This window comes from Hemiscyllium ocellatum, chromosome 46 (genome assembly GCF_020745735.1).
Source record: "Hemiscyllium ocellatum isolate sHemOce1 chromosome 46, sHemOce1.pat.X.cur, whole genome shotgun sequence".
Lineage (NCBI taxonomy): Eukaryota > Metazoa > Chordata > Chondrichthyes > Orectolobiformes > Hemiscylliidae > Hemiscyllium > Hemiscyllium ocellatum.
The window spans coordinates 9,419,321-9,445,860 of record NC_083446.1 but is presented as its reverse complement, the minus strand read 5'-3'; the positions used below and the strand labels follow the sequence as shown (position 1 = coordinate 9,445,860).

The following is a 26,540-nucleotide window of genomic DNA, read 5'->3' as shown; positions in this document are numbered from 1 at the left end:
AACACTCTCTCTCTCACACACACACAGACACACCCACACTCTCTCTCTCACACACACACACTCTCAGACACACATCCACTCTCTCTCTCACACACACACACACACACACACACACACACACACTCACTCACTCACTCACTGTCTCTCTCTCTCTCTCTCTCTTTCTCTCTCTCTCACACACACACACATACTCTCTCTCACACACACAGACACACCCACATTCTCTCTCACACACACCCCCACACTCTCTCTCTCACACACACACAGACACACCCACACTCTCTCTCACACACACACACTCTCAGACACACATCCACTCTCTCTCTCACACACACACATACACATCCACTCTCTCTCTCTCTCTCTCTCTCACACACACACACACACACACCTCTCTCTCTCTCACACACACACTCTCTCTCAGACACATATTCACACACGCACACACTCTCTCTCTCTATCTCACACACAAACATTCACAGGCACACACACACCTTCTCTCTCTCTCACTCACTCACACGCACACAGATGCACACATGCCCACTGACACACATGATCACACACACAGACACATACATGATCACAGACACAGACACACTCTCTCTCACACAGGCACACACACACACACACACACACAATTACACACAGATATACAAAAATGAACATACACATTGTATAATACCCAGTTTGTTGACTATACAGGACAGGAGCTGACACTGAAACACAGACAGGGGCTGGACAGTCAGCAGAAAAATCCCACACACAGTAACCCGGCACCCATCAGCTAAACCCGAACCTCAGGACGCCTTTCACTATTGACAGGACCTGAGCTGAGTTGTTTTCAGAACCAGAAGACAGAGACCAGGAAACCACAGACAAATTTGAAACAACATAAACATCAAATACAATCCTTTTCTGCAGTTTGAAAGCACAAAATTTGTGTCAGGACAGGGACAGCACAGGGTTAGATACAAAATAAAGCTCCCTCTACACTGTCCCCCATCAAACACTCTCCAGGACAGGGACAGCACGGGGTTAGATACAGAGTAAAGCTCCCTCTACACTGTCACCCATCAAACACTCCCCAAGACAGGGACAGCACAGGGTTAGATACAGAGTAAAGCTCCCTCTACACTGTATCCCAATCAAACACTCCCCAGGACAGGGACAGCACGGGGTTGGATACAGGGTAAAGCTCCCTCTACACTGTCCCCCATGAAACACTCCCCAGGACAGGGTCAGCACGGGCTTAGATACAGAGTAAAACTCCCTCTACACTGTCCCTCATCAAACACTCCCCAGGACAGGGACAGCACAGGGTTAGATACAGAGTAAAGCTCACTCTACACTGTCCCCCATCAAACACTCCCCAGGACAGGGACAGCATGGGGTTAGATACAGAGTAAAGCATCCTCTACACTATCCCCCATCAAACACTCCCCAGGACAGGGACGGTACTTACCCTCTGACAGTGCGGCACTCCCTCAGCACTGACCCTCTGACAGTGCAGCACTCCCTCAGTACTGACCCTCCGACAGTGCAGCACTCCTTCAGTACTGACCCTCTGACAGTGTGGCGCTCCCTCAGTACTGACCCTCCGACAGTGCATTCCTCCCTCAGTACTGACCCTCCAACAGTGCGGCACTCCCTCAGTACTGTACCTCCGACAGTGCTGCACTCCTTCAGCACTGATCCTCCGACAGTGCGGCACTCCCTCAGTATTGACCCTCCGACAGTGCAGCACTCCCTCATATTGACCTTCTGACAGTGCGGCACTCCCTCAGCACTGACACTCCGACAGTGCGGCACTCCCTCAGTACTGACCCTCCGACAATGTGGCACTCCCTCAGTACTGACCCTCCGACAGTGCGACATTCCTCAGTACTGATCCTCCGACAGTGCGGAACTCCCTCAGTCCTGACCCTCCGACAGTGCGGCACTCCCTCAGCACTGACCCTCCGACAGTGCGGCACTCCCTCAGCCCTGACCCTCCGACAGTGCAGCCCTCCCTCAGCACTGACCCTCCGACAGTGCGGCCCTCCCTCAGTACTGACCCTCCGACAGTGCGGCCCTCCCTCAGTATTGACCCTTCGACAGTGCGGAACTCCCCCAGTACTGACCCTCTGACAGTGCGGCCCTCCCTCAGCACTGACCCTATGACAATGTGGCACTCCCTCAGTACTGACCCTCCGACAGTGTGGCACTCCCTCAGTATTGACCCTCCGACAATGTGGCACTCCCTCAGTACTGAACCTCCGACAATGTGGTGCTCCCTCAGTCCTGACCCTCCGACAGTGCGGCACTCCCTCAGTCCTGACCCTCCGACAGTGCGACGCTCCTCAGTACTGATCCTCCGACAGTTCGGCACTCCCTCAGTCCTGACCCTCCGACAGTGCGGCACTCCCTCAGTCCTGACCCTCCGACAGTGCGGCACTCCCTCATTACTGACCCTCCGACAGTGTTGAGTGGGTTCTGCTTGGAGACCCCTTCTCCGTCCTGCGGTGGATTGGGCTGTTACATTTGACACGGTTTCTTTTGGCAGGTGGATGTCACTGAAGTCCAGGTGGAAATCTGTTCCGAGTCTCACCCCAGGGTGACTTCGCCCCATCAGGCTGGAGTCCAACATGGCGCTGACCATCGCCCAGGTATGACCTTCTCTGGGCCAACCATCAGGCACCTGGGTGAATCCGAGACAGTCGGGGATGTTTTGCAACCCCTTCCCTCCATCATCCTTCCCCTTCTCCATCCAGCGACACTCTCTTCCTCAGGAATTGACCGTGGACGCTGAGTTTAATGGTACCATTTTGAGGGTGTGTGATAGGAGGGAGCGCACGCGGAAGTTACCTCAGCAGGGAGGACATACTCTGAAACCTGTGTGACCTCAGAGTTACGTCTCCTGTGTTGGCACCTTCCGGCCATTGGCAGAGGGGCGGTTCTGTCTGAGAACCCATCCCCAGAGGAGAGGCCATTCAGCCAATCAAGCCCGTGCTAACTGCCTACAGGTTGGCCAATCACCTTTGCTCCCTGTGCTCAGAGTACGTCCTCCCTGCTGAGGTAACTCCCATGTGCGCTCCCTCCTATCACACACAGCCGAGGGTTAGTGAACAGACTTTGTTGAAGCTCATCTCAACTGTGTTGACCGATATATTTACCGTCCGGGTATCCTGTTGCAGGATACAGTGTTGCGCAGTCTCACCGCTCTCCGCACCATCTTACAAAACCCCCGAGAATGACCCGGACCGTGGAAGACAAAGGCAGAGGCGTGAGCAAGGCAAGGAAGTGTCCAACGTCACACTCCCTTCTTGCTGAGTGCTCCGTCACATGGGCCTGGAGGGGTGGTGGCTATGTACGAGATCCCTTTGCCACCGCCTCCAGGACAAATGTCACCAGCCTTGGTGCCATCTTCCCCTCCCCTGATGCCCTTGGCACTGTGGGCCTCACCAGTGCAGACACTCCAAGTCAAACATGGATTCCCTCCAGTGTGGAAACAGGCCCTTCGGCCCAACAGGCCCACACTGACCCCTCTGAAACGTAACCCACCCAGAACCGTTCACCTACCCTGTTACTCTACATTTGCCCCTGGCTAATACAGCTAACCTGCACACCCCTGGGCACTATGGGGCAATTTAACATGGCCAATCCACCCTAACCTGCACATCCCTGGGAACTATGGGACAATTTAGCACGGCCAATCCACCCTAACCTGCACATCCCTGGGCACTATGGGACAATTTAGCACGGCCAATCCACCCTAACCTGCACATCCCTGGGCACTATGGGACAATTTAGCACGGCCAATCCACCCTAACCTGCACATCCCTGGGTACTATGGGACAATTTAGCACGGCCAATCCACCCTAACCTGCACATCCCTGGGCACTATGGGACAATTTAGCACGGCCAATCCACCCTAACCTGCACATCCCTGGGCACTATGGGACAATTTAGCACGGCCATTCCACCCTAACCTGCACATCCCTGGACACTATGGGGCAATTTAGCATGTCCAATCCACCCTAACCTGCACATCCCTGGGCACTATGGGACAATTTAGCACGTCCAATCCACCCTAACCTGCACATCCCTGGGCACTATGGGACAATTTAGCACGGCCAATCCACCCTAACCTGCACATCCCTGGACACTATGGGACAATTTAGCACGTCCAATCCACCCTAACCTGCACATCCCTGGGCACTATGGGACAATTTAGCACGGCCAATCCACCCTAACCTGCACATCCCTGGGCACTATGGGACAATTTAGCACGGCCAATCCACCCTAACCTGCACATCTTTGGACTGTGGGAGGAAACCGGAGCACCCGGAGGAAACCCCACACAGACACGGGGAGAATGTGCAAACTCAACACAGACACTCTCCTGAGGGTGGAATCGAACCTGGGTCCCTGGCGCCGTGAGGCAGCAGCGCTAACCCACTGAGCCACTGTATAGCCCTCAAAGCGGGAGTGAGTTCTACATTTGTCCCGCCGTCAGAGTGAGGGAAGCCTTTCCGAAATTCCCAACTGGATTTATAAGTGGCTCCTGTATTGGTGGCCTCCATTTGAGCTCTCAATCAAAGTTCATTCACTGAGTGCACCCATCCCTAATTGCCCTCAGAGTGAGACTATTTCCCACATCTACCCCAACAACAAAAAAAAAGACCCTTCATAATTTTAAAGCCGTGGAATACAGTTCCTGCGGACGAACACCCACAGCCACTCCAGTGATACCTCCCAGTTTTGCAACTCGACCCTGACTTTACCATCGGTCCCTTTCTCCAATCGTCGGCTCCCAGACCATTTCAGCTCCTCCGTGCGGGAAATGGAGATGGGGGCGGATTCTGTCTAATCTGCCTCGTTCTGCTCCGCAGAGATGAGGAGGCAGAGGTCGCTCCAGGAGGACAGAGGCCAGGAGAAAGAGAATGTGCCGGAAAAAAAGACCGAGGAAGACAACCCGGTAGGTACCGCCTCCCTCCTACTCCGGACGGCAAAGACACGCACTTAGTTTAAATACGCCACACTACCGCAGTGACTACAATTCAGCCCGCAAGCTCACGCAATGTTCGACTAATGTCCAAATCACTGAGCTGGGCAACAATAAAGGCTCAAGCAGTGGGAGAACTGGTGGGATCCAGTCTCTCACCGTATAACACTGAGGTACAGTACTGGTGGGGACAGGTCTGTCTCTGTATAACACTGGGGTACAGTACTGGTGGGGACAGGTCTGTCTCTGTATAACACTGGGGTACAGTGCTGGTGGGGACAGGTCTGTCTCTGTATAACACTGGGGTACAGTACTGGTGGGGACAGGTCTGTCACTGTATAACACTGAGGTACAGTACGGGTGGGGACAGGTCTGTCACTGTATAACACTGGGGTACAGTACTGGTGGGGACAGGTCTGTCACTGTATAACACTGAGGTACAGTACGGGTGGGGACAGGTCTGTCACTGTATAACACTGGGGTACAGTACTGGTGGGGACAGGTCTGTCTCTGTGTAACACCGGGGTACAGTACGGGTGGGGACAGGTCTGTCACTGTATAACACCGGGGTACAGTACTGGTGGGGACAGGTCTGTCTCTGCATAACACTGGGGTACAGTACTGGTGGGGACAGGTCTGTCTCTGCATAACACTGGGGTACAGTACTGGTGGGGACAGGTCTGTCTCTGCATAACACTGGGGTACAGTACTGGTGGGGACAGGTCTGTCACTGTATAACACTGAGGTACAGTACGGGTGGGGACAGGTCTGTCACTGTATAACACTGGGGTACAGTACTGGTGGGGTCAGGCCTGTCACTGTATAACACTGGGGTACAGTACGGGTGGGGACAGGTCTGTCTCTGTATAACACTGGGGTACAGTACTGGTGGGGACAGGCCTGTCACTGTATAACACTGGGGTACAGTACGGGTGGGGACAGGTCTGTCTCTGTATAACACTGGGGTACAGTACTGGTGGGGACAGGTCTGTCTCTGTATAACACCGGGGTACAGTACTGGTGGGGACAGGTCTGTCACTGTATAACACTGGGGTACAGTACCGGTGGGGACTGGTCTGTCCCTGTATAACACTGGGGTACAGTACTGGTGGGGTCAGGTCTGTCACTGTATAACACTGAGGTACAGTTCTGGTGGGGACAGGTCTGTCTCTGTATAACACTGGGGTACAGTACTGGTGGGGACTGGTCTGTCTCTGTATAACACTGGGGTACAGTACTGGTGGGGACAGGTCTGTCACTGTATAACACTGGGGTACAGTACTGGTGGGGACAGGTCTGTCGCTGTATAACACTGGCAAGTCCCGTTCATGACACACAGGTGGCAGGCAATGACCATCTCCAACAAAACTAACCTAACCCCAGCCCCATCACCTTCATGGGTTAACACTAGCCTGAAACTCAGTTAGACTTGCCATATCAACACAATGGCTACAAGAGCAGGTCAGAAGTGAGAAATACTGCAGGGAGTATCTCACCTCCTGACAAAGGCAATCCGCCATCCACAAGCTTCGTGTCACTGAACCTGGTCTGCAGTGGTTCAAGATGGCAGCTCATCCCCACCTTCTCAAGGGAGCAACCAGGGATGGGCAACTAATGTGGGCCCAGTCAACAATGCCCATCGCGAGTGACCGTCTAAATCCTTCTTCAATGTGAGGAGTGGGGAGGGGGGGTTTCTGCCTCTCCCATCCCTCACAGACGTCACATTCCAGACTCCCACCACCCTCTGGGTGAAAAAGTTACCCCTCACGTCCCCCTCGAAAGCACCTGCTCCTTCCCTGAAACTGATGCCCGCCCCCTCCCCCGGTCACTGATCCCCCCACCAAGGGGGTAACGTTCCTTCCTGTCTATCTAAGCCCACCCCCATCATCTTATCCATCTCAGTCACACACCACCCCCCCCCCACGCCACCTCTCAGTCTCCTCTGCGGTAAGGAACGTGACCCCAGTCTGTCCAATCTCTCTCCATCGCTGAAACTCTCCAGCCCCGGGTAACATCCCGGGAAATCTCCCTCTGCCCCCTCTCCCAGCGCTATCCCTTTGAGATAGTGTGCATTCAGGAACTGCACACAGTGTTGTAGCTGTGGCCTCACCCACAGTCCCATCTCCTTGCTCGAAAAGCTGTGCCTCAGCTTATAAAAGCAAATGTCCCATATACCTACGCAGCCACTTTATCGACCAGTCCAAATACCTTAAGGGACTACTGTATCATGGCGGGGTCAAAACTGTGGGTTGTGCAAATCCCCAGACCCATTTCATTCAGCCTCCTGTACACAGTATAACACACACTGACCCTCCTGTACACAGTATCACACACACTGACCCTCCTGTACACTGTATCACACACACTGACCCTCCTGTACACAGTATCACACACACTGACCCTCCTGTACACTGTATCACACACACTGACCCTCCTGTACACAGTATAACACACACTGACCCTCCTGTACACAGTATCACACACACTGACCCTCCTGTACACTATATCACACATACTGACCCTCCTGTATTCTGTATCACACACACTTACCCTCCTGTACACAGTATTTCACACACTGAGCCTCCTGTACACAGTATCACACACACTGAGCCTCCTGTACACAGTATCACACACACTGACCCTCCTGTACACAGTATTTCACACACTGACCCTCCTGTACACTGTATCACACATACTGACCCTCCTGTATTCTGTATCACACACACTTACCCTCCTGTACACAGTTTTTCACACACTGACCCTCCTGTACACAGTATCACACACACTGAGCCTCCTGTACACAGTATCACACACACTGACCCTCCTGTACACAGTATCACACACACTGAGCCTCCTGTACACAGTATCACACACACTGAGCATCCTGTACACAGTATCTCACACACTGAGCCTCCTGTACACAGTATCTCACACACTGAGCCCCCTGTACACAGTATCAAACACACTGACCCTCCTGTATTCAGTATCTCACACACAGACCCTCCTGTACACAGTATCTCACACACTGACCCTCCTGTACACAGTATCACACACACTGACCCTCCTGTATTCAGTATCTCACACACTGACCCTACTGTACACAGTATCTCACACACTGACCCTCCTGTACACAGTATTTCACACACTGACCCTCCTGTACACAGTATCTCACACACTGAGCCTCCTGTACACAGTATCTCACACACTGAGCCCCCTGTACACAGTATCAAACACACTGACCCTCCTGTATTCAGTATCTCACACACAGACCCTCCTGTACACAGTATCACACACACTGACCCTCCAGTAGTCAGTATCTCACACACAGACCCTCCTGTACACAGTATCTCACACACTGACCCTCCAGTAGTCAGTATCTCACACACAGACCCTCCTGTACACAGTATCTCACACACTGACCCTCCTGTACACAGTATTTCACACACTGACCCTCCTGTACATAGTATCTCACACACTGAGCCTCCTGTACACAGTATAACACACACTGACCCTCCTGTACACAGTATCACACACACTGAGCCTCCTGTACACAGTATCACACACACTGACCCTCCTGTACACAGTATCACACACACTGACCCTCCTGTACACAGTATTTCACACACTGAGCCTCCTGTACACAGTATGACACACACTGACCCTCCTGTACACAGTATCACACACACTGACCCTCCTGTACACAGTATCACACACACTGAGCATCCTGTACACAGTATCTCACACACTGACCCTCCTGTACACAGTATCACACACACTGACCCTCCTGTATTCAGTATCTCACACACTGACCCTCCTGTACACAGTATTTCACACACTGACCCTCCTATACACAGTATCTCACACACTGAGCCTCCTGTACACAGTATCTCACACACTGACCCTCCTGTACACAGTATTTCACACACTGACCGTCCTGTACACAGTATCACACACACTGACCCTCCTGTACACAGTATCACACACACTGAGCCTCCTGTACACAGTATTTCACACACTGACCCTCCTGTACACAGTATCACACACACTGACCCTCCTGTATTCAGTATCTCACACACTGACCCTCCTGTATTCTGTATCTCAAACACTGACCCTCCTGTACACAGTATTTCACACACCGACCCTCCTGTACACAGTATCACAAACACTGAGCCTCCTGTATTCAGTATCTCACACACAGAGCCTCCTGTATTCAGTATCTCACACACTGACCCTCCTGTACACAGTATTTCACACACTGAGCCTCCTGTACACAGTATCCTCACACACTGAGCCTCCTGTACACAGTATCACACACTGACCCTCCTGTATTCAGTATCTCACACACAGAGCCTCCTGTATTCAGTATCTCACACACTGACCCTCCTGTACACAGTATCATACACACTGACCCTCCTGTACACAGTATCACACACACTGACCCTCCTGTACACAGTATCTCACACACTGACCCTCCTGTACACAGTATCTCACACACTGACCCTCCTGTACACAGTATCACACACACCGAGCCCCCTGTATTCAGTATCACACCCCCTGCTCATGCCCACACCGAGCCCCCTGTATTCAGTATCACACCCCCTGCCCATGCCCACACCGAGCCCCCTGTATTCAGTATCACACCCCCTGCCCATGTCCACACCGAGCCCCCTGTATTCAGTATCACACCCCCGCCCATGCCCACACCGAGCCCGCTGTATTCAGTATCACACCCCCTGCCCATGCCCACACCGAGCCCGCTGTATTCAGTATCACACCCCCTGCCCATGTCCACACCGAGCCCCCTGTATTCAGTATCACACCCCCTGCCCATGTCCACACCGAGCCCCCTGTATTCAGTATCACACCCCCTGCCCATGTCCACACCGAGCCCCCTGTATTCAGTATCACACCCCCTGCCCATGCCCACACCGAGCCCCCTGTATTCAGTATCACACACACCGAGCCCCCTGTATTCAGTATCACACCCCCTGCCCATGTCCACACCGAGCCCCCTGTATTCAGTATCACACCCCCTGCCCATGTCCACACCGAGCCCCCTGTATTCAGTATCACACCCCCTGCCCATGTCCACACCGAGCCCCCTGTATTCAGTATCACACACCCTGCCCATGTCCACACCGAGCCCCCTGTATTCAGTATCACACCCCCTGCCCATGTCCACACCGAGCCCCCTGTATTCAGTATCACACCCCCTGCCCATGTCCACACCGTGCCCCCTGTATTCAGTATCACACCCCCTGCCCATGTCCACACCGAGCCCCCTGTATTCAGTATCACACCCCCTGCCCATGTCCACACCGAGCCTCCTGTATTCAGTATCACACCCCCTGCCCATGTCCACACCGAGCCCCCTGTATTCAGTATCACACCCCCTGCCCATGTCCACACCGAGCCCCCTGTATTCAGTATCACACCCCCTGCCCATGTCCACACCGAGCCTCCTGTATTCAGTATCACACCCCCTGCCCATGTCCACACCGAGCCCCCTGTATTCAGTATCACACCCCCTGCCCATGTCCACACCGAGCCCCCTGTATTCAGTATCTCACCCCCTGCCCATGTCCACACCGAGCCCCCTGTCTTCAGTATCACACCCCCTGCCCATGTCCACACCGAGCCTACGATGCCGACTAGCTCACACTGGTTTTTTGACAGCGCCTGCGAGACACCAGTCAGTACGTCCTTGGGGAGCTGACCGCGTTGGAGAGTGAACAGAGGCAGATAGACTCTCGGGCGGCTGTTGTTGAGAAGAAACTACGCAGGATCATGGAAACAGGCAAGTAACGTCCTCAGGGGAGGGGCGTGGGGGAGGAGTGCCAGTATGGGGAGGGTCGAAGGATTGTTGGATGGGGGTAAGGAGGTGAACCTGATGGAGGCTTGATAAGGAGGAAGTGTTGGGAATTGGGGAGAAAAGTAGAATTCAGGTGCAGGAGGGGGTAAAATGTCACTGTGATGCAACTGACAATCAGTTACAGTACAAATGTTTAACAGTCTGAACCTAATCAGCCCCTGGGCACTATGGGACAATTTAGCACGGCCAATCCACCCTAACCTGCACATCCCTGGACACTATGGGACAATTTAGCACGGCCAATCCACCCTAACCTGCACATCCCTGGGCACTATGGGACAATTTAGCACGGCCAATCCACCCTAACCTGCACATCCCTGGACACTATGGGACAATTCAGCATGGCCAATCCACCCTAACCTGCACATCCCTGGGCACTATGGGACAATTTAGCACAGCCAATTCACCCTAACCTGCATATCCCTGGACACTATGGGACAATTTAGCACGGCCAATCCACCCTAACCTGCACATCCCTGGGCACTATGGGACAATTTAGCACGGCTAATCCACCCTAACCTGCACATCCCTGGGCACTATGGGACAATTTAGCACGGCCAATCCACCCTAACCTGCACATCCCTGGACACTATGGGACAATTCAGCATGGCCAATCCACCCTAACCTGCACATCCCTGGGCACTATGGGACAATTTAGCACAGCCAATTCACCCTAACCTGCATATCCCTGGACACTATGGGACAATTTAGCACGGCCAATCCACCCTAACCTGCATATCCCTGGGCACTATGGGACAATTTAGTACGGCCAATCCACCCTAACCTGCACATCCCTGGGCACTATGGGACAATTTAGCACGGCTAATCCACCCTAACCTGCACATCCCTGGGCACTATGGGACAATTTAGCACGGCTAATCCACCCTAACCTGCACATCCCTGGACACTATGGGACAATTCAGCATGGCCAATCCACCCTAACCTGCACATCCCTGGACACTATGGGACAATTCAGCATGGTCAATCCACCCTAACCTGCACATCCCTGGGCACTATGGGACAATTTAGCACAGCCAATTCACCCTAACCTGCACATCCCTGGACACTATGGGACAATTTAGCACGGCCAATCCACCCTAACCTGCATATCCCTGGACACTATGGGACAATTTAGCACGGCCAATCCACCCTAACCTGCATATCCCTGGGCACTATGGGACAATTTAGCACGGCCAATCCACCCTAACCTGCACATCCCTGGGCACTATGGGACAATTTAGCACGGCCAATCCACCCTAACCTGCATATCCCTGGACACTATGGGACAATTTAGCACGGCCAATCCACCCTAACCTGCATATCCCTGGGCACTATGGGACAATTTAGCACGGCCAATCCACCCTAACCTGCACATCCCTGGGCACTATGGGACAATTTAGCACGGCTAATCCACCCTAACCTGCACATCCCTGGACACTATGGGACAATTCAGCACGGCCAATCCACCCTAACCTGCACATCCCTGGGCACTATGGGACAATTTAGCACGGCCAATTCACCCTAACCTGCACATCCCTGGGCACTATGGGACAATTTAGCATGGCCAATTCACCCTAACCCGCACATCTTTGGACTGTGGGAGGAAACTGGAGCACCCGGAGGAAACTCCACGCAGACACGGGGAGAATGTGCAAATTCCACACAGACAGTCGCCTGAGGGTGGGGATCGAACCTGGGTCCCTGGTGCTAACCCACTGAGCCCTAGCTTTGCTGAAAGTGCAGTCAGTGGTAGCCAGACAATGCACATCACTGGAAACTGGGGTGTGGGAGGGGGGGGGGTAGAATGTGGAATGGGAAAGGGGAGTGGGGGGAGAAGAGAGAAGCGAGGCTGGGGGGTGGTGGTGTGTGGAGAGAGGCCTATGAAGATGAGTGTGTGGAAAAATCTGACGATCCGGGTGACGGGACGGTGAAATTGCAGTGTCCTCGGAACACACCAATGCCAAAGGCCCACTGTTTCATATGTTTGGGATTGACATTCCTTGAAGTGCTTGGCTTCAGTGACAATGACTGATGGTTCCAGGTCGAGACAGGGTGGAGGAGGAGGATCTGATCCAGGAATGGTTCGTGCTGGTTAATAAGAAAAACGCACTGATTCGGAGACAGGACCAACTGCAGCTTCTGTGAGTCTGGAATCCTCGACCATTCCCAGTGTGCGACCGGTTCCGATTTTCATCTGGCCACCACACCCCTCCCCTCCCAGCACACCTCCCACAGATTCCACCCTCTCTTCCCGAGTTTATTTTAATCACACGTGAATCTCACAAGTGCACAATGTCAGGGCTGGCAACTTAAGGCTACCAGTGTCCATCCTCCCACACTCCCCAGGATAGGGGCAGCACGGCGTCAGACACAGAGTAAAGCTCCCTCTACACTGTCCCCCCATCAAACACTCCCCAGGACAGGGACAGCACAGGGTTAGATACAGAGTAAAGCTCCCTCTACACTGTCCCCCATCAAACACTCCCTAGGTCAGGGGCAGCACGGGGTTAGATACAGAGTAAAGCTCCCTCTACACTGTCCCCCCCATCAAACACTTCCCAGGACAGAGACAGCACGGGGTTAGATACAGAGTAAAGCTCCTTCTACACTGTCCCTCCTCCCACACTCCCCAGGACAGTGGCAGCACAGGGTTAGATACAGAGTAAAGCTCCCTCTACACTGTCCCCCATCAAACACTTCCCAGGACAGGGACAGCACGGGGTTAGATACAGAGTAAAGCTATCTCTACACTGCCCCCCATCAAACACCCCCCCAGGACAGGGACAGCATGGGGTTAGTTAGATACAAAGTAAAGCTCCCTCTACACTTTCCCTCCATCAAACACTCCCCAGGACAGGAACAGCACGGGGTTAGATACAGAGTAAAGTTCCCTCTACACTGTCCCCCATTGTTCTATGTTCTATGTTCTATATAAACACTCCCCAGGACAGGGACAGCAGGGGGTTAGATACAGAGTAAAGCTCCCTCTACACTGTCCCCCCATCAAACACTCTCCAGGACAGGGATAGCATGGGGTTGGATACCGACAGAAGTGTCGAATCCCTCCAGGAAGTCTGCATAACCTGCTGAAGAAGTCTGTCACCCTCACCAAACCTCACTTGTTTGTTACTTCTTCCTTGCAGAGAGGAGGAACATAATCTCGAGAGGAGGTTTGAGTTACTGAACCGGGAGTTGCGGGCAATGATGGGCATCGAAGGTAGGCTATCGCTCTGAAGGATCAATAACCTTTGACCTCTGTCATAGATACACAATCCCGATCGACAATGGGAACACCACCCCCTGTAAGTTCCCCTCCTGGTCACTCCCCATCCCGACCTGGGAATATATCGGCCGTTCCTTCAGTGTCCTGGGTCAGAATCCTGGAACTCCCTCCCTCAGGTGCATTGTGGGTCTAACCCATGGACTGCAGCGGTTCAAGATGGCCGCTCGCTCCCACCTTCTCCAGGGGTAACTGGGGAAGGGGCAATAAATGCTGGGCCCAGCCAGCCACACCCGCATCCCACGAGCGAATGAACATGAAAACCGTGGAACGCTGCCTGTCTCGTCACACTGTGCACAGTTCCTGTAAACTTTATTGCTGTTGAAGTCAAACTCACAGGAGAAAAATCATAACGGTTTCCTGCTTTTTGAATTGTTTCCTGAGTGTTTGCGCCAACTTCCTGCGTTCATTGTGCCAGCGTAGTCAAGTGTCTCGGAATATCATGATGTTCGTGAGCCTCGGCAGATTGTCATGCAGAGTTAGCAGAGAGTGATAGCCTGTGAATCTATCTCACATTGATATACGCCGCCATTGAGAGACTAAAAGCAAATTATTGATGTATACAGGGTTTTTTTAATAATCCTATTCATTCATGGGATGTGGGCATTGCTGTCCGGGTCACCTTTATAGCCCGTCCCTAACTGTCCCCTTCAGAAGGAGGTGGTGAGCTGTCCTTCTTGAGTTGATACAATCCATAGCAGGACTTATACACTTAATGGTAAGGTCCTGGGGTGTGTTGCTGAACAAAGAGACCTTGGAGTGCAGGTTCATAGCTCCTTGAAAGTGGAGTCGCAGGTAGATAGGATAGTGAAGAAGGCGTTTGGTATGCTTTCCTTTATTGGTCAGAGTATTGAGTACAGGAGTTGGGAGGTCATGTTGCAGCTGTACAGGACATTGGTTAGGCCACTGTTGGAATATTGCAAGCAATTCTGGTCTCCTTCCTATCGGAAAGATGTGAAACTTGAAAGGGTTCAGAAAAGATTTACAAGGATGTTGCCAGAGTTGGAGGGTTTGAGCTATAGGGAGAGACTGAACAGGCTGGGGCTGTTTTCCCTGGAGCGTCAGAGGCTGAGGGGTGACCTTATAGAGGTTTATAAAATCATGAGGGGGCATGGATAGGGTAAATAGACAAAGTCTTTTCCCTGGGGTGGGGGAGTCCAGAACTAGAGGGGCATAGGTTTAGGGTGAGAGGGGGAAGATGTAAGAGACCTAAGGGGCAACTTTTTCACACAGAGGGTGGTACGTGTATGGAATGAGCTGCCAGAGGAAGTGGTGGAGGCTGGTACAATGACAACATTTAAGAGGCATTTGGATGGGGATATGAATAGGAAGGGTTTGGAGGGATATGGGCCGGGTGCTGGCAGGTGGGATTAGATTGGGTTGGGATATCTGGTTGGATCAAAGGGTCTGTTTCCATGCTGTGTGACTCCATGACTCTAGGTGCTGTAGGCAGACCCACAATGCCATAGAGTCATACAGCAGGAATACAGACCCTTTGGCCCAACCAGTCCATGCTGACCACAATCCCAAACAGAATTAGTCCCAACTGCCCATAACCCTCCAAACATTTCTTAATTAGGTTTTTGTCCAAATGTCTTTGAAATGCTGTAACTGTACCTCCATTCCACATGTTTATTCCACACACGAACCACTCTCTGTATAAAAATAAGTTGCCCCTCATGTCTTTTTTAAATCTTTCTCCTCTCACCTTAATATGCCCTCAAATCTTGAAATCCCCCACCCAAGGGAAAAGGCACCTGCCATTCCCCTCATGATTTTATAAACCTCTAGAAGGTCACCCCTCAACCTCCTACGCTCCAGTGAATAAAGTCCCGGCCTATCCTGCCTCTCCTTCTAACTCAAACCCTGAATTCCTGGTAACCCTCTTCCGAACCCTCTCACTGAGATATATTCACACGAGTCTTCTTTTAACAGCAGAACAGATGCTGATCATACTGAAGAATAGATTTAAAAACAACCAATATAAGTTGTATTTGACAATTAGGATGATCTCAAAACATGTGGCAAAACAAAGTCCTGATCTTTGGGTGGCACGGTGGTTAGCACTGCTGCCTCACAGCACCAGGGACCCGGGTTCAATTCCCGCCTCAGGCGACTGTCTGGGTAGAGTTTGCACATTCTCCCCGTGTCTGCATGGGTTTCCTCCCACAGTCCAAAGATGTGCAGGTTAGGGTGGATTGGCTGTGCTAAATTGTCCGTCGTGTTAGGTGAAGGGGTAAGTGTAGGGGAATGGGTCAGTGTGGGCTTGTTGGGCCGAACGGCCTGTTTCCACACTGTAATCACTTGTCCTGACACTATCTATTAAGGAGACACAAGTGAGATTATCCCCAAGGATTGGACTTAGCTGACAGTTTCCTTGAAATGAACATTTAATGAGACATTTCCCAATCTGCTGACACTCATTTTTCATAAATCTGAGAGCTTAAACGTTCCCCGTTCTAATATCCTGCAGATTTGTCACCGACCTCCCCCAGTTTAGTAACTTTGCAATCTCCTGAAATAATGTACTCATTCATCTGTCCCAAATCCTTCTTCTGAAGAGAGACAGTAAAGTGGCTTCTGAACTCCACACTGGTATTTTGTGAACTGAACTGAAAAATCTGCTTCAGAGCTGCACTTAAAGGGGGCGCTTGCTTGTCTGAAAACAAACCTAATGTTCATTCTGCCTGTCATAATGCAAACAGTGGAAACACCTTCAGGAAGCCTGGTGCTGGAAAAGCATAGCCAACCAAGCAGCATCCGAGGAGCAGGCAGAGTAGACATTCCTGATGAAGGGCTTATGCCCGAAATGTTGACGCTCCTGCTCCTCGGATGTTGCCTGACTGCCTGCGCTTTTCCAGCGGCACATGTTTTGACTCTGATCTCCAGCATCTGCAGTCCTCGCGTTCTCCTAACCAGCCTACCATTGACAACACAGAGGTTAGCAGGCTCTCTGACACATATTGGATTCGCTCACTGTTCCAGAAGGACTTTCTGACCTTGTTTTTTTTTATTGACAGCAAAACCCTTCACAAACGGAACCAACACCTGTATGCCACTATTTTTAAATCTAAACTCTAAAAATGATATGAACACCCGGTACACATTACACACCTTCCAATGTATTGCATACCACAGTGTGCTAACATCGACAGAGGGATATAGTGCACAGATGGAGACTGACAACACACATACCGCTGCGACTGACTAAAGCCATGCAAGGCATCTGTGGGCACCCCCAGAGCCTTTTTTTAAGCAGTAACGCTACTGATGACCACTGATGGGTGGCACGGTGGTTCAATGGTTGGCACTGCTGCCTCACAGCCCCATGGACCCGGGTTTGAACCCATCCTCGGGTGACTGCGTGGGTTTCCTCTGGGTGCTCCATTTCCTCCCACAGTCCAAACATGCTAAGGTTAGGGTGGATTGGCCGTGCTAAATTGTCCCATAGTGCCCAGGGATGTGCAGGTTAGGGTGGATTGGCCGTGCTAAATTGTCCCATAGTGCCCAGGGATGTGCAGGTTAGGGTGGATTGGCCGTGCTAAATTGTCCCATAGTGCCCAGGGATGTGCAGGTTAGGGTGGATTGGCCGTGCTAAATTGTCCCATAGTGTCCAGGATGTGCAGGTTAGGGTGGATTGGCCGTGCTAAATTGTCCCATAGTGCCCAGGGATGTGCAGGTTAGGGTGGATTGGCCATGCGAAATTGTCCCATAGTGCCCAGGGATGTGCAGGTTAGGGTGGATTGGCCATGCTAAATTGTCCCATAGTGCCCAGGGATGTGCAGGTTAGGGTGGATTGGCCGTGCTAAATTGTCCCATAGTGTCCAGGGATGTGCAGGTTAGGGTGGATTGGCCGTGCTAAATTGTCCCATAGTGCCCAGGGATGTGCAGGTTAGGGTGGATTGGCCATGCTAAATTGTCCCATAGTGCCCAGGGATGTGCAGGTTAGGGTGGATTGGCCGTGCTAAATTGTCCCATAGTACCCAGAGATGTGCAGGTTAGGGTGGATTGGCCGTGCTAAATTGTCCCATAGTGTCCAGGGATGTGCAGGTTAGGGTGGATTGGCCGTGCTAAATTGTCCCATAGTGCCCAGGGATGTGCAGGTTAGGGTGGATTGGCCATGCGAAATTGTCCCATAGTGCCCAGGGATGTGCAGGTTAGGTTGGATTGGCCATGCTAAATTGTCCCATAGTGCCCAGGGATGTGCAGGTTAGGGTGGATTGGCCGTGCTAAATTGTCCCATAGTACCCAGAGATGTGCAGGTTAGGGTGGATTGGCCGTGCTAAATTGTCCCATAGTCCCAGGGATGTGCAGGTTAGAGTGGATTGATTGTGCTAAATTGTCCCATAGTGCCCAGGGATGTGCAGGTTAGGGTGGATTGGCCGTGCTAAATTGTCCCATAGTGCCAGTGATGTGCAGGTTAGGGTGGATTGGCTGTGCTAAATTGTCCCATAGTGTCCAGTGATGTGCAAGTTAGGGTGGAATGGCCGTGCTAAATTGTCCCATAGTGCCCAGGGATGTGCAGGTTAGGGTGGATTGGCCGTGCTAAATTGTCCCATAGTGCCCAGGGATGTGCAGGTTAGGGTGGATTGGCCGTGCTAAATTGTCCCATAGTGTCCAGGGATGTGCAGGTTAGGGTGGATTGGCCGTGCTAAATTGTCCCATAGTGCCCAGGGATAGAACATAGAACATAGAACATAGAAAGATACAGCGCAGTACAGGCCCTTCGGCCCTCGATGTTGCGCCGACCGAATCCTACCTAACCTACACTAGCCCAATAACTTCCATATGCCTATCCAATGCCCGCTTAAATGACCATAAAGAAGGAGAGTTCACCACTGCTACTGGCAGGGCATTCCATGAACTCACAACCCGCTGTGTAAAGAATCTACCCCTAACATCTGTCCTATACCTACCACCCCTTAATTTAAAGCTGTGTCCCCTAGTAACACCTGACTCCATTAGCGGTAAAAGGTTCTCAGTGTCGACCCTATCTAAACCCCTAATCATTTTATACACCTCTATCAAATCTCCCCTAAACCTTCTCTTCTCCAATGAGAACAGCCCCAAGTGGCTCAGCCTTTCCTCATAAGATTTTCCTACCATTCCAGGCAACATCCTGGTAAACCTCCTCTGCACTCGTTCCAATGCCTCCACATCCTTCCTATAGTATGGCGACCAAAACTGCACACAATACTCCAGATGAGGCCGCACCAGAGTCTTATACAGTTGCAACATGACCTCAGGACTCCGGAACTCAATTCCTCTACCAATAAAGCCCAGTACGCCATATGCCTTCCTCACAGCACTATTTACCTGGGTGGCAACTTTCAGAGATCTGTGTACATGGACACCAAGATCCCTCTGCTCATCCACACTACCAAGTAGCCTACCATTAGCCCAGTAATCCATCTTCTTGTTACTCCTACCAAAGTGAATGACTTCACACTTAGCTACATTGAATTCCATTTGCCACATTTCTGCCCAGCTCTGCAACTTATCTATATCCCGCTGTAACCTACCACTTCCTTCCTCACTATCCACAACTCCACCGACTTTTGTGTCATCCGCAAACTTGCTTACCCAGCTTTCAAGCCCTTCCTCTAGATCATTTATAAAGATAACAAAAAGCAATGGTCCCAAAACAGATCCTTGTGGTACACCGCTAGTAACTGCACTCCAAGATGAACATAGTCCATCAACTACTACCCTCTGTCTCCTTCCAGCCAGCCAATTCCTAATCCAAACCTCTAATGTATCCTCAATGCCATACCTCCGTAGTTTTAGCATTAGCCTACCATGGGGAACCTTATCGAACGCCTTACTAAAATCCATATACACAACATCTACTGCTTTATCCTCGTCCACTTCCTTAGTCACCTTCTCAAAGAACTCAATAAGGTTTGTGAGGCACGACCTGCCCTTCACAAAACCATGCTGGCTATCCTTGATCACGTTATTCCTATCCAGATGTTCATAAATCTTATCCCTTACCATTCTCTCTAAGACTTTGCCCACCACTGAAGTCAGACTCACTGGCCTATAGTTACTAGGGCTATCCCTACTCCCTTTCTTGAACAAGGGGACCACATTCGCTATCCTCCAGTCCTCTGGTACTATTCCCGTTGACAATGACGACATAAAAATCCAGGCCAATGGCTCTGCTATCTCCTCCCTAGCTTCCCATAGGATCCTATGGTAAATGCCATCAGGCCCAGGAGACTTATCTATTTTCATCCTCTCCAATATTCCCAGAACCTCTTCCCTGCATATTTCCAGGCCATCCATTCTAATCATTTGTGACTCCATATTCACATCAGCAACAGTGTCCTGTTCCTGAGTGAATACTGATGAAAAGTATTGATTTAGTGTCTCTCCAATCTCCTCCGCCTCCACACACAACTTCCCACTACTATCCTTGACTGGACCGATACCTACCCTAGTCATCCTTTTATTCCTGACATACCTATAGAAAGCCTTTGGGTTTTCCCTAATCCTACCAGCTAAAGACTTTTCATGTCCCCTTCTCGCTTCTCTTAGCTCTCTCTTTAGATCCTTCCTGGCTACCTTATAACTCTCTATCGCCCCAACTGAACCTTCACGCCTCATCTTTACATATGCCGCCTTCTTCCCTTTCACAAGGGATTCCAATTCCTTACTAAACCACGGCTGCCTCACAAGGCCCTTTGCACCATGCCTGACTGGTACATACTTATCGAGGACACGTAGTAGCTGCTCCTTGAACAATCCCCACATCTCATTAGTGTTCTTCTCTTGAAGCCTGTTTTTCCAATCCACACATCCTAAGTCATGCCTCACCGCATCATAATTTCCCTGCCCCCAGCTATAACTCTTGCCCTGCGGCGCACACTTATCCCTCTCCATCACTAAAGTAAAAGTCACCGAGTTGTGGTCACTGTCCCCGAAGTGCTCACCTACCTCCAAGTCTAACACCTGGCCTGGTTCATTACCTAGAACCAAATCCAGTATAGCCTCACCTCTTGTTGGCCTGTCTACATATTGTGTCAGGAAACCCTCCTGCACACATTGTACAAACACCGACCCATCTAATGAACTCGAGCTATAGCTCTCCCAGTCAATATCTGGGAAGTTAAAGTCCCCCATAACAACCACCCTGCTACCTTCACTCTTTTCCTGAATCATCCTCGCAATATTATCCTCTACTTCTCTAGGACTATTAGGAGGCCTGTAGAAAACACCTAACAGGGTGACCTCACCTTTCCTATTTCTAACCTCAGCCCAAACTACCTCAGATGGCAAGTCCTCTTCCAGCGTCCATTCCACTGCTGTAATACTATCTTTGACAAGTAATGCCACACCTCCCCCTTTTTTACCCCCATGTCTGATCCTACTAAAACATTTAAACCCTGGAACCTGCAACAGCCATTCTTGTCCCTGTTCTACCCACGTCTCTGTAATGGCCACAACATCGAAGTCCCAGGTACCAACCCACGCTGCAAGTTCACCTACCTTATTTCTTATACTTCTGGCATTGAAGTATACACACTTCAATCCACCCTTCTGTTTACAGGCACCCTCCTTCGAGATCGCTGCATTATTCATAACCTCCCTACACTCAAGGTCCTGTACCCTAAAGCTACAGTCCAGGTTCCCATGCCCCGGCGGAGTTAGTTTAAACCCTCCCAAAGAGCACTAGCAAACCTCCCCCCAAGTATACTGGTGCCCCTCAGGTTCAGGTGTAGACCATCCTTTTTATAGAGGTCCCACCTTCCCCAGAAAGAACCCCAGTTGTCCAGAAACCGGAATCCCTCCCTCCTGCACCATCCCTGTAGCCACGCATTTAACTGCTCTCTCTCCCTATTCCTCGACTCTCTATCACGTGGCACGGGTAACAAACCAGAGACTACAACTCTGTTTGTTCTAACTCTGAGCTTCCAACCTAGCTCCCTGAAAGCCTGTCTGACATCCTCACCCCTTCTTCCTACCTATATCGTTGGTGCCAACGTGGACCACGATCTGGGGCTGCTCCCCCTCCCCCTTAAGGACCCGGAAAACACGATCAGCGACATCACGTACCCTTGCACCTGGGAGGCAACATACCAAACGTGAGTCACTGTCGCCCCCACAAAACCGTCTGTCTGTACCCCTCACTATCGAGTCCCCAAGAACTATCGCTCTACCTTTCTCCACTCTTCCCTTCTGAGCAACGGGGCCAGGCTCCGTGCCAGAGGCCCGAACCTCGTTGCTTGCCCCTGGTAAGTCATCCCCCCCACAAGTATCCAAAACGGTATACTTGTTCTTGAGGGGAATGACCGCAGGGGGTCCCTGCACTGGCTTCCTCCTCCCACTCCCCCTCACTGTCACCCATCTATCTTGAACTTTCGGTTAGGGTGCAGGTTAGGGTGGATTGGCCGTGCTAAATTGTCCCATAGTGTCCAGGGATGTGCAGGTTAGGGTGGATTGGCCGTGCTAAATTGTCCCATAGTGTCCAGGGATGTGCAGGTTAGGGTGCATTAGTCAGGAGTAAATGTAGAGTAATGGGGAAAGGGTCTGGGTGGGTTACTCTTTGGAGGGTCGGTGTGGACCTGTTGGGCCGAAGGGCCTGTTTCCACACCGTCGGGATTCTATGAGTAAACGATTGTTTTACCCGCTGCTACCACATCTGAAGCCCAGAATCGATTCCGGCCTCCATATTTACCCTTGACTGTCACTTGCTCAGAAATTAAAAAGCAGATGCTTGGGATGGCAAGGGTGTCTTGGCGAGGTCGCTGTGCAGAGCGTGCCTGTCCGTTGTCCCCTACCTGAACCCAGCTACCGCTTTCAGAGGCTTCCTGGGGTGGCGACAGGTGCTAGAGAATTGTAACCTCCTCTCTCTTCCTTGCGTAGAGTGGAAAAAGACGGATGCCCAGCAGCGGCGAGAGCGATTGTTACTGGAGGAACTCATCTCCCTGGTCAATAAGAGGGACAGCCTGGTTCGAGACCTGGACACCAAGGAGCGATTGTGAGTTTAATGGCAGCTCCCTCCCCCCCACCCAGACCATCTCAGGGAACCGCGGCTAGCCCAGGGGCAGGGACGAAAAGCATCTGTGATTTCCCATTTTCAAGCACTTTGCACACTGGGTCTTGCGCCAGGGTTTGACAGATGGGTCAACAGCGCACGGGGGTTCACTGACTGGGAGGTAAGGGCATCAGGAGACGAGAGTGCAAAAGCCATGGCGGTCCCTTTGGGTCTCAAATAACTCTGGTCGGGGAACGCGGGAGAGTGGGGGCTCACCCGGGAGAGTAGGGACAATCTGGAACTCGCTCCCACAGGGAGCCGGGAGTCTCGCCTAGCAATGGCCTAGTGGTGTTACCGCTGGACTGTTAATCCAGAGACCCGAGCGATATTCCGGGGGACCCAGGTTCGAATCTCCACCACGGCAGGATTTGAATTCAAGAAACATTTGGACTCGAGAGGCTAAAGATGGACCCGTCAATCGGAAAAACCCACCAAAGTCCCTGAGAGAAGGAATTCACATTCGGCCAATCACTTTAAATTATGCCCCAGTTTTATAAGGATGTCGCTGGGGTTGGAGGGTTTGAGCTACAGGGAGACGCTGACTTGGCTGGGGCTGTTTTCCCTGGAGGCTGAGGGGTGACCCTGTAGAGAATTATAAAACCATGAGGGGTAATGAACAGGGTAAATAGACAAGGTCTTTTTCCTGGGGTGGGGGAGTCCAGAACTAGAGGGCATAGGTTTAAGGTGAGAGGGGAAAGATATAAAAGAGGCCTAAGGGGCAACTTTTTCACACAGAGGGTGGTGCGTGTGTGGAATGAGCTGCCAGAGGAAGTGGTGGAGGCTGGTACAATGACAACATTTAAAAGGCATCTGGATGGGGACATTGATAGGAAGGGTTTGGAGGGATATGGGCCAAGTGCTGGGGAATGGGACTAGATTGGGTTGGGGTATCTGGTTGGTATGGACGGTTGGGCCGAAGGGTCTGTTTCCGTGCTGTACGTCTCTATGACTCTAACGTAACCGCTGAAATCCGCGGATCGTCCTTGTCTTTGTCCAATGGTGGAGCAGTTCCAATTCCGACTTGCTGTTTTGCGTGGGTGTGTTATGTGAGTAACTGAGGCTGACACAGGCACAAAGGGGCCTAGTGGGGGCCTGCTGCTGGTGAGCTCTGGAGTAGCGCGAGTAATAATCCTGTGCTTGTTTTCTGCCCCTTCCACCCCCATCCCCACCACCCCATTCCCCAACCCGCACCCCCACCCCTTGTCCCGTCCCCCACCCCCGTCCTCTTACCCTAGGGCTGAGGAGGAAGACGCCCGTCTGGAGCGAGGCTTGCAACACAGGCGTCAGAAGTATAGCCGCCGGGAGAAATGCGTGATAAACTGAGCAAGAGAGGCAGAGAAGGAGAGAGAGAGAGAGAGAGAGAGAGAGAGAGAGAGACGGAGAGAAAAAATGGCGACAACTAGGGGGCTGAGGCAGCCCAGTGAGAGCCGGCGCCATCTTGAGGGTGACAATTTGGTGCTTGACGACGCTATTTCAGTTCTTCGCCCCTGCTGGAAGGCCGGGACTATTCGGTCAGGAGTGCGTCGCTCGCCAGGGAGGAGAGAGCGAGCAACGGGGTGGCCAGAAAGGTCCAGGATGGGAGGGGGGAGGGGTGGCTAGCGCTGCGTTGGTCGGAGTTGGACCTGTTTGTCCCGGGACTTGGACACGCTCCCCAGGCTCATATCTACCCAAACTCTTCCCTGCTCCCCCCCACCCTCACTCCTTCCCACAACCGCCCCCACAGTCTCTGGTCCCCCAGCTCCCAGTTCCTGCTGCTCCCACCCCTGCCCCTCCCAAATCGGTGAAGCTTGAAGTTAGGCAGGCCTCCTGGCTGGGGGAGGGTGGCAGACAGAGTTGTGTCTGAGGAGGTTTAGTCGAGGGGTGGGGGAGAGTGGCCAGTTGGGGGAGGAGGAGGAGAAAGGGATGATAACTCTATTGACTCCTAAACGTCCCCTCTTCTGAGCAAAGAGAGATGCCTTACCGCCCAGATCGGGGGAGGGGGGATGGGGGGGTGGTGTGGTGGTGTTTCACGTGCGACATTGGGCTCTGGGGGGAGGCTGGTCGGCTGTGGGGGGGGGGGGGGGCGACCTCATGGGCCAGTCAAGCCCAGTGCCGGCCTCCAATGTTCATGCACCGCCTGTGACCCAGGGTTGTGGGTGGGGTTCTCTGTGGGGGAGGGGGGGGTGGGGTGGGGTTGAGTATTGGAACGATGCCCCTGATGGGAGGAGGCCACCCTCTTGACCTCAGGGTCTCCCGTTCCTCCCTTGGATCCTCTCCTTTCTCGGACTCCCGACTCATTCTGTGAAGAGCACTCCCCGCCACCCCACCGCCCCCCCTCCTCCACCCAGGGATGTTTGTGGGGCAACTGGGCGCCAGCGTGCACGTGTGGTCTTTATTACTTTTGGTTAAAGGAAGTGGGATCTTGTTTCGAGTAAACGACCCTTCCTTTACATCGTTGCACTTTCTGTAATTTGCTGTTTGGAATTAAAGCCATGTTGACAAAGCCCGCTTCCCCTTGCCATCTATCCGGCACTGCGGCAAAGCTAAAGTTTGCTGGTAATCTGAAACTGGTATGGTGGCAGCGTCCCTACCTACTGGATCAGGAGGTCAGGTTCAAGCCCTCGTCGCCGTGTGTAATATTGATTAGGAAAATAGGTTTAGCGGGAAACAGAAAGTGCTGGAGAAACTCGGCGGGTCTGGCAGCAGAGGGGAAACGGAGTTAACGTTTCAGATACGGCGCCAAGACAAAAGAGTTGTTGGAGCAACGGAGTGTTAATGGAGGGATATAGGAGGGACGCACGGTGTTAATAGCAGGCTCTCACGAGAGGGAGTAGGCCAGGCCCGCTGAGGAGACCCGATGGGTGAAGGGAGGGGAGCCGGGGTGGAGGGTGGTGCTCCTGGGCTGAAGGTGTGTGTCCTGGAGGCTGCAAGGTGAGCTGCAGCCAGGGGCTAGCACCAGCCTGCTGCCCTGAGTGGCCTTGTTGGTGGGTGGGCGGAGCCTGAGCCACTGGATTCTGTGAAGGCGGGGCTTGTAGCCAAGGGGCGTGGCTGCCAGGCAGGGCGTCGCTACAAAACAGGGGGCGGGGCTTGAGGCGGGATTGAACTGGGAATAAGGGCTGGTTATCAGTGGGCGGGGTTTGTTACCGAGGTAACGCTCCCGTGGTAAAAGGGGCGGGGCTTGTTCCTGGGTGATGGACGGCGAGCTAAGGGGCGGGGCCTGTTGGGCCGGGACGCACCGGACTCCTTGGGCGCGTCGGGTCCTTTTGTCTGGGGGGCGGGGTTTGCTGTCAGGGGGCGTGAGCTGACACACGTGTGGGCGGGGACCCGTTTGGGAGCCCGTCCAATTGCAAGCTCGCTTCATCGCTGTCGCTAAGGGGCGGGGCTT

At 52.4% G+C, this 26,540-nt stretch overlaps 1 protein-coding gene across 3 annotated transcripts in view; it reads left to right on the top strand.

Moving 5' to 3' along the window:
- The window catches only part of LOC132836107 (EH domain-binding protein 1-like), a 91,180-nt gene extending 66,627 nt beyond the window's left edge, over positions 1 to 24,553 (top strand). For all 3 annotated transcript variants that reach the window (XM_060855381.1, XM_060855380.1, XM_060855378.1), the window contains exons 13-19: positions 2,543 to 2,645; positions 4,872 to 4,957; positions 10,661 to 10,781; positions 12,898 to 12,997; positions 14,000 to 14,073; positions 23,005 to 23,119; positions 24,412 to 24,553. In XM_060855381.1, the coding sequence (XP_060711364.1) occupies positions 2,543 to 2,645; positions 4,872 to 4,957; positions 10,661 to 10,781; positions 12,898 to 12,997; positions 14,000 to 14,073; positions 23,005 to 23,119; positions 24,412 to 24,499 (687 nt within the window). In that variant the 3' untranslated portion in view covers positions 24,500 to 24,553. The remainder of the gene's footprint in view (positions 1 to 2,542; positions 2,646 to 4,871; positions 4,958 to 10,660; positions 10,782 to 12,897; positions 12,998 to 13,999; positions 14,074 to 23,004; positions 23,120 to 24,411) is intronic.
- Positions 24,554 to 26,540: the final 1,987 nt, after the last annotated feature.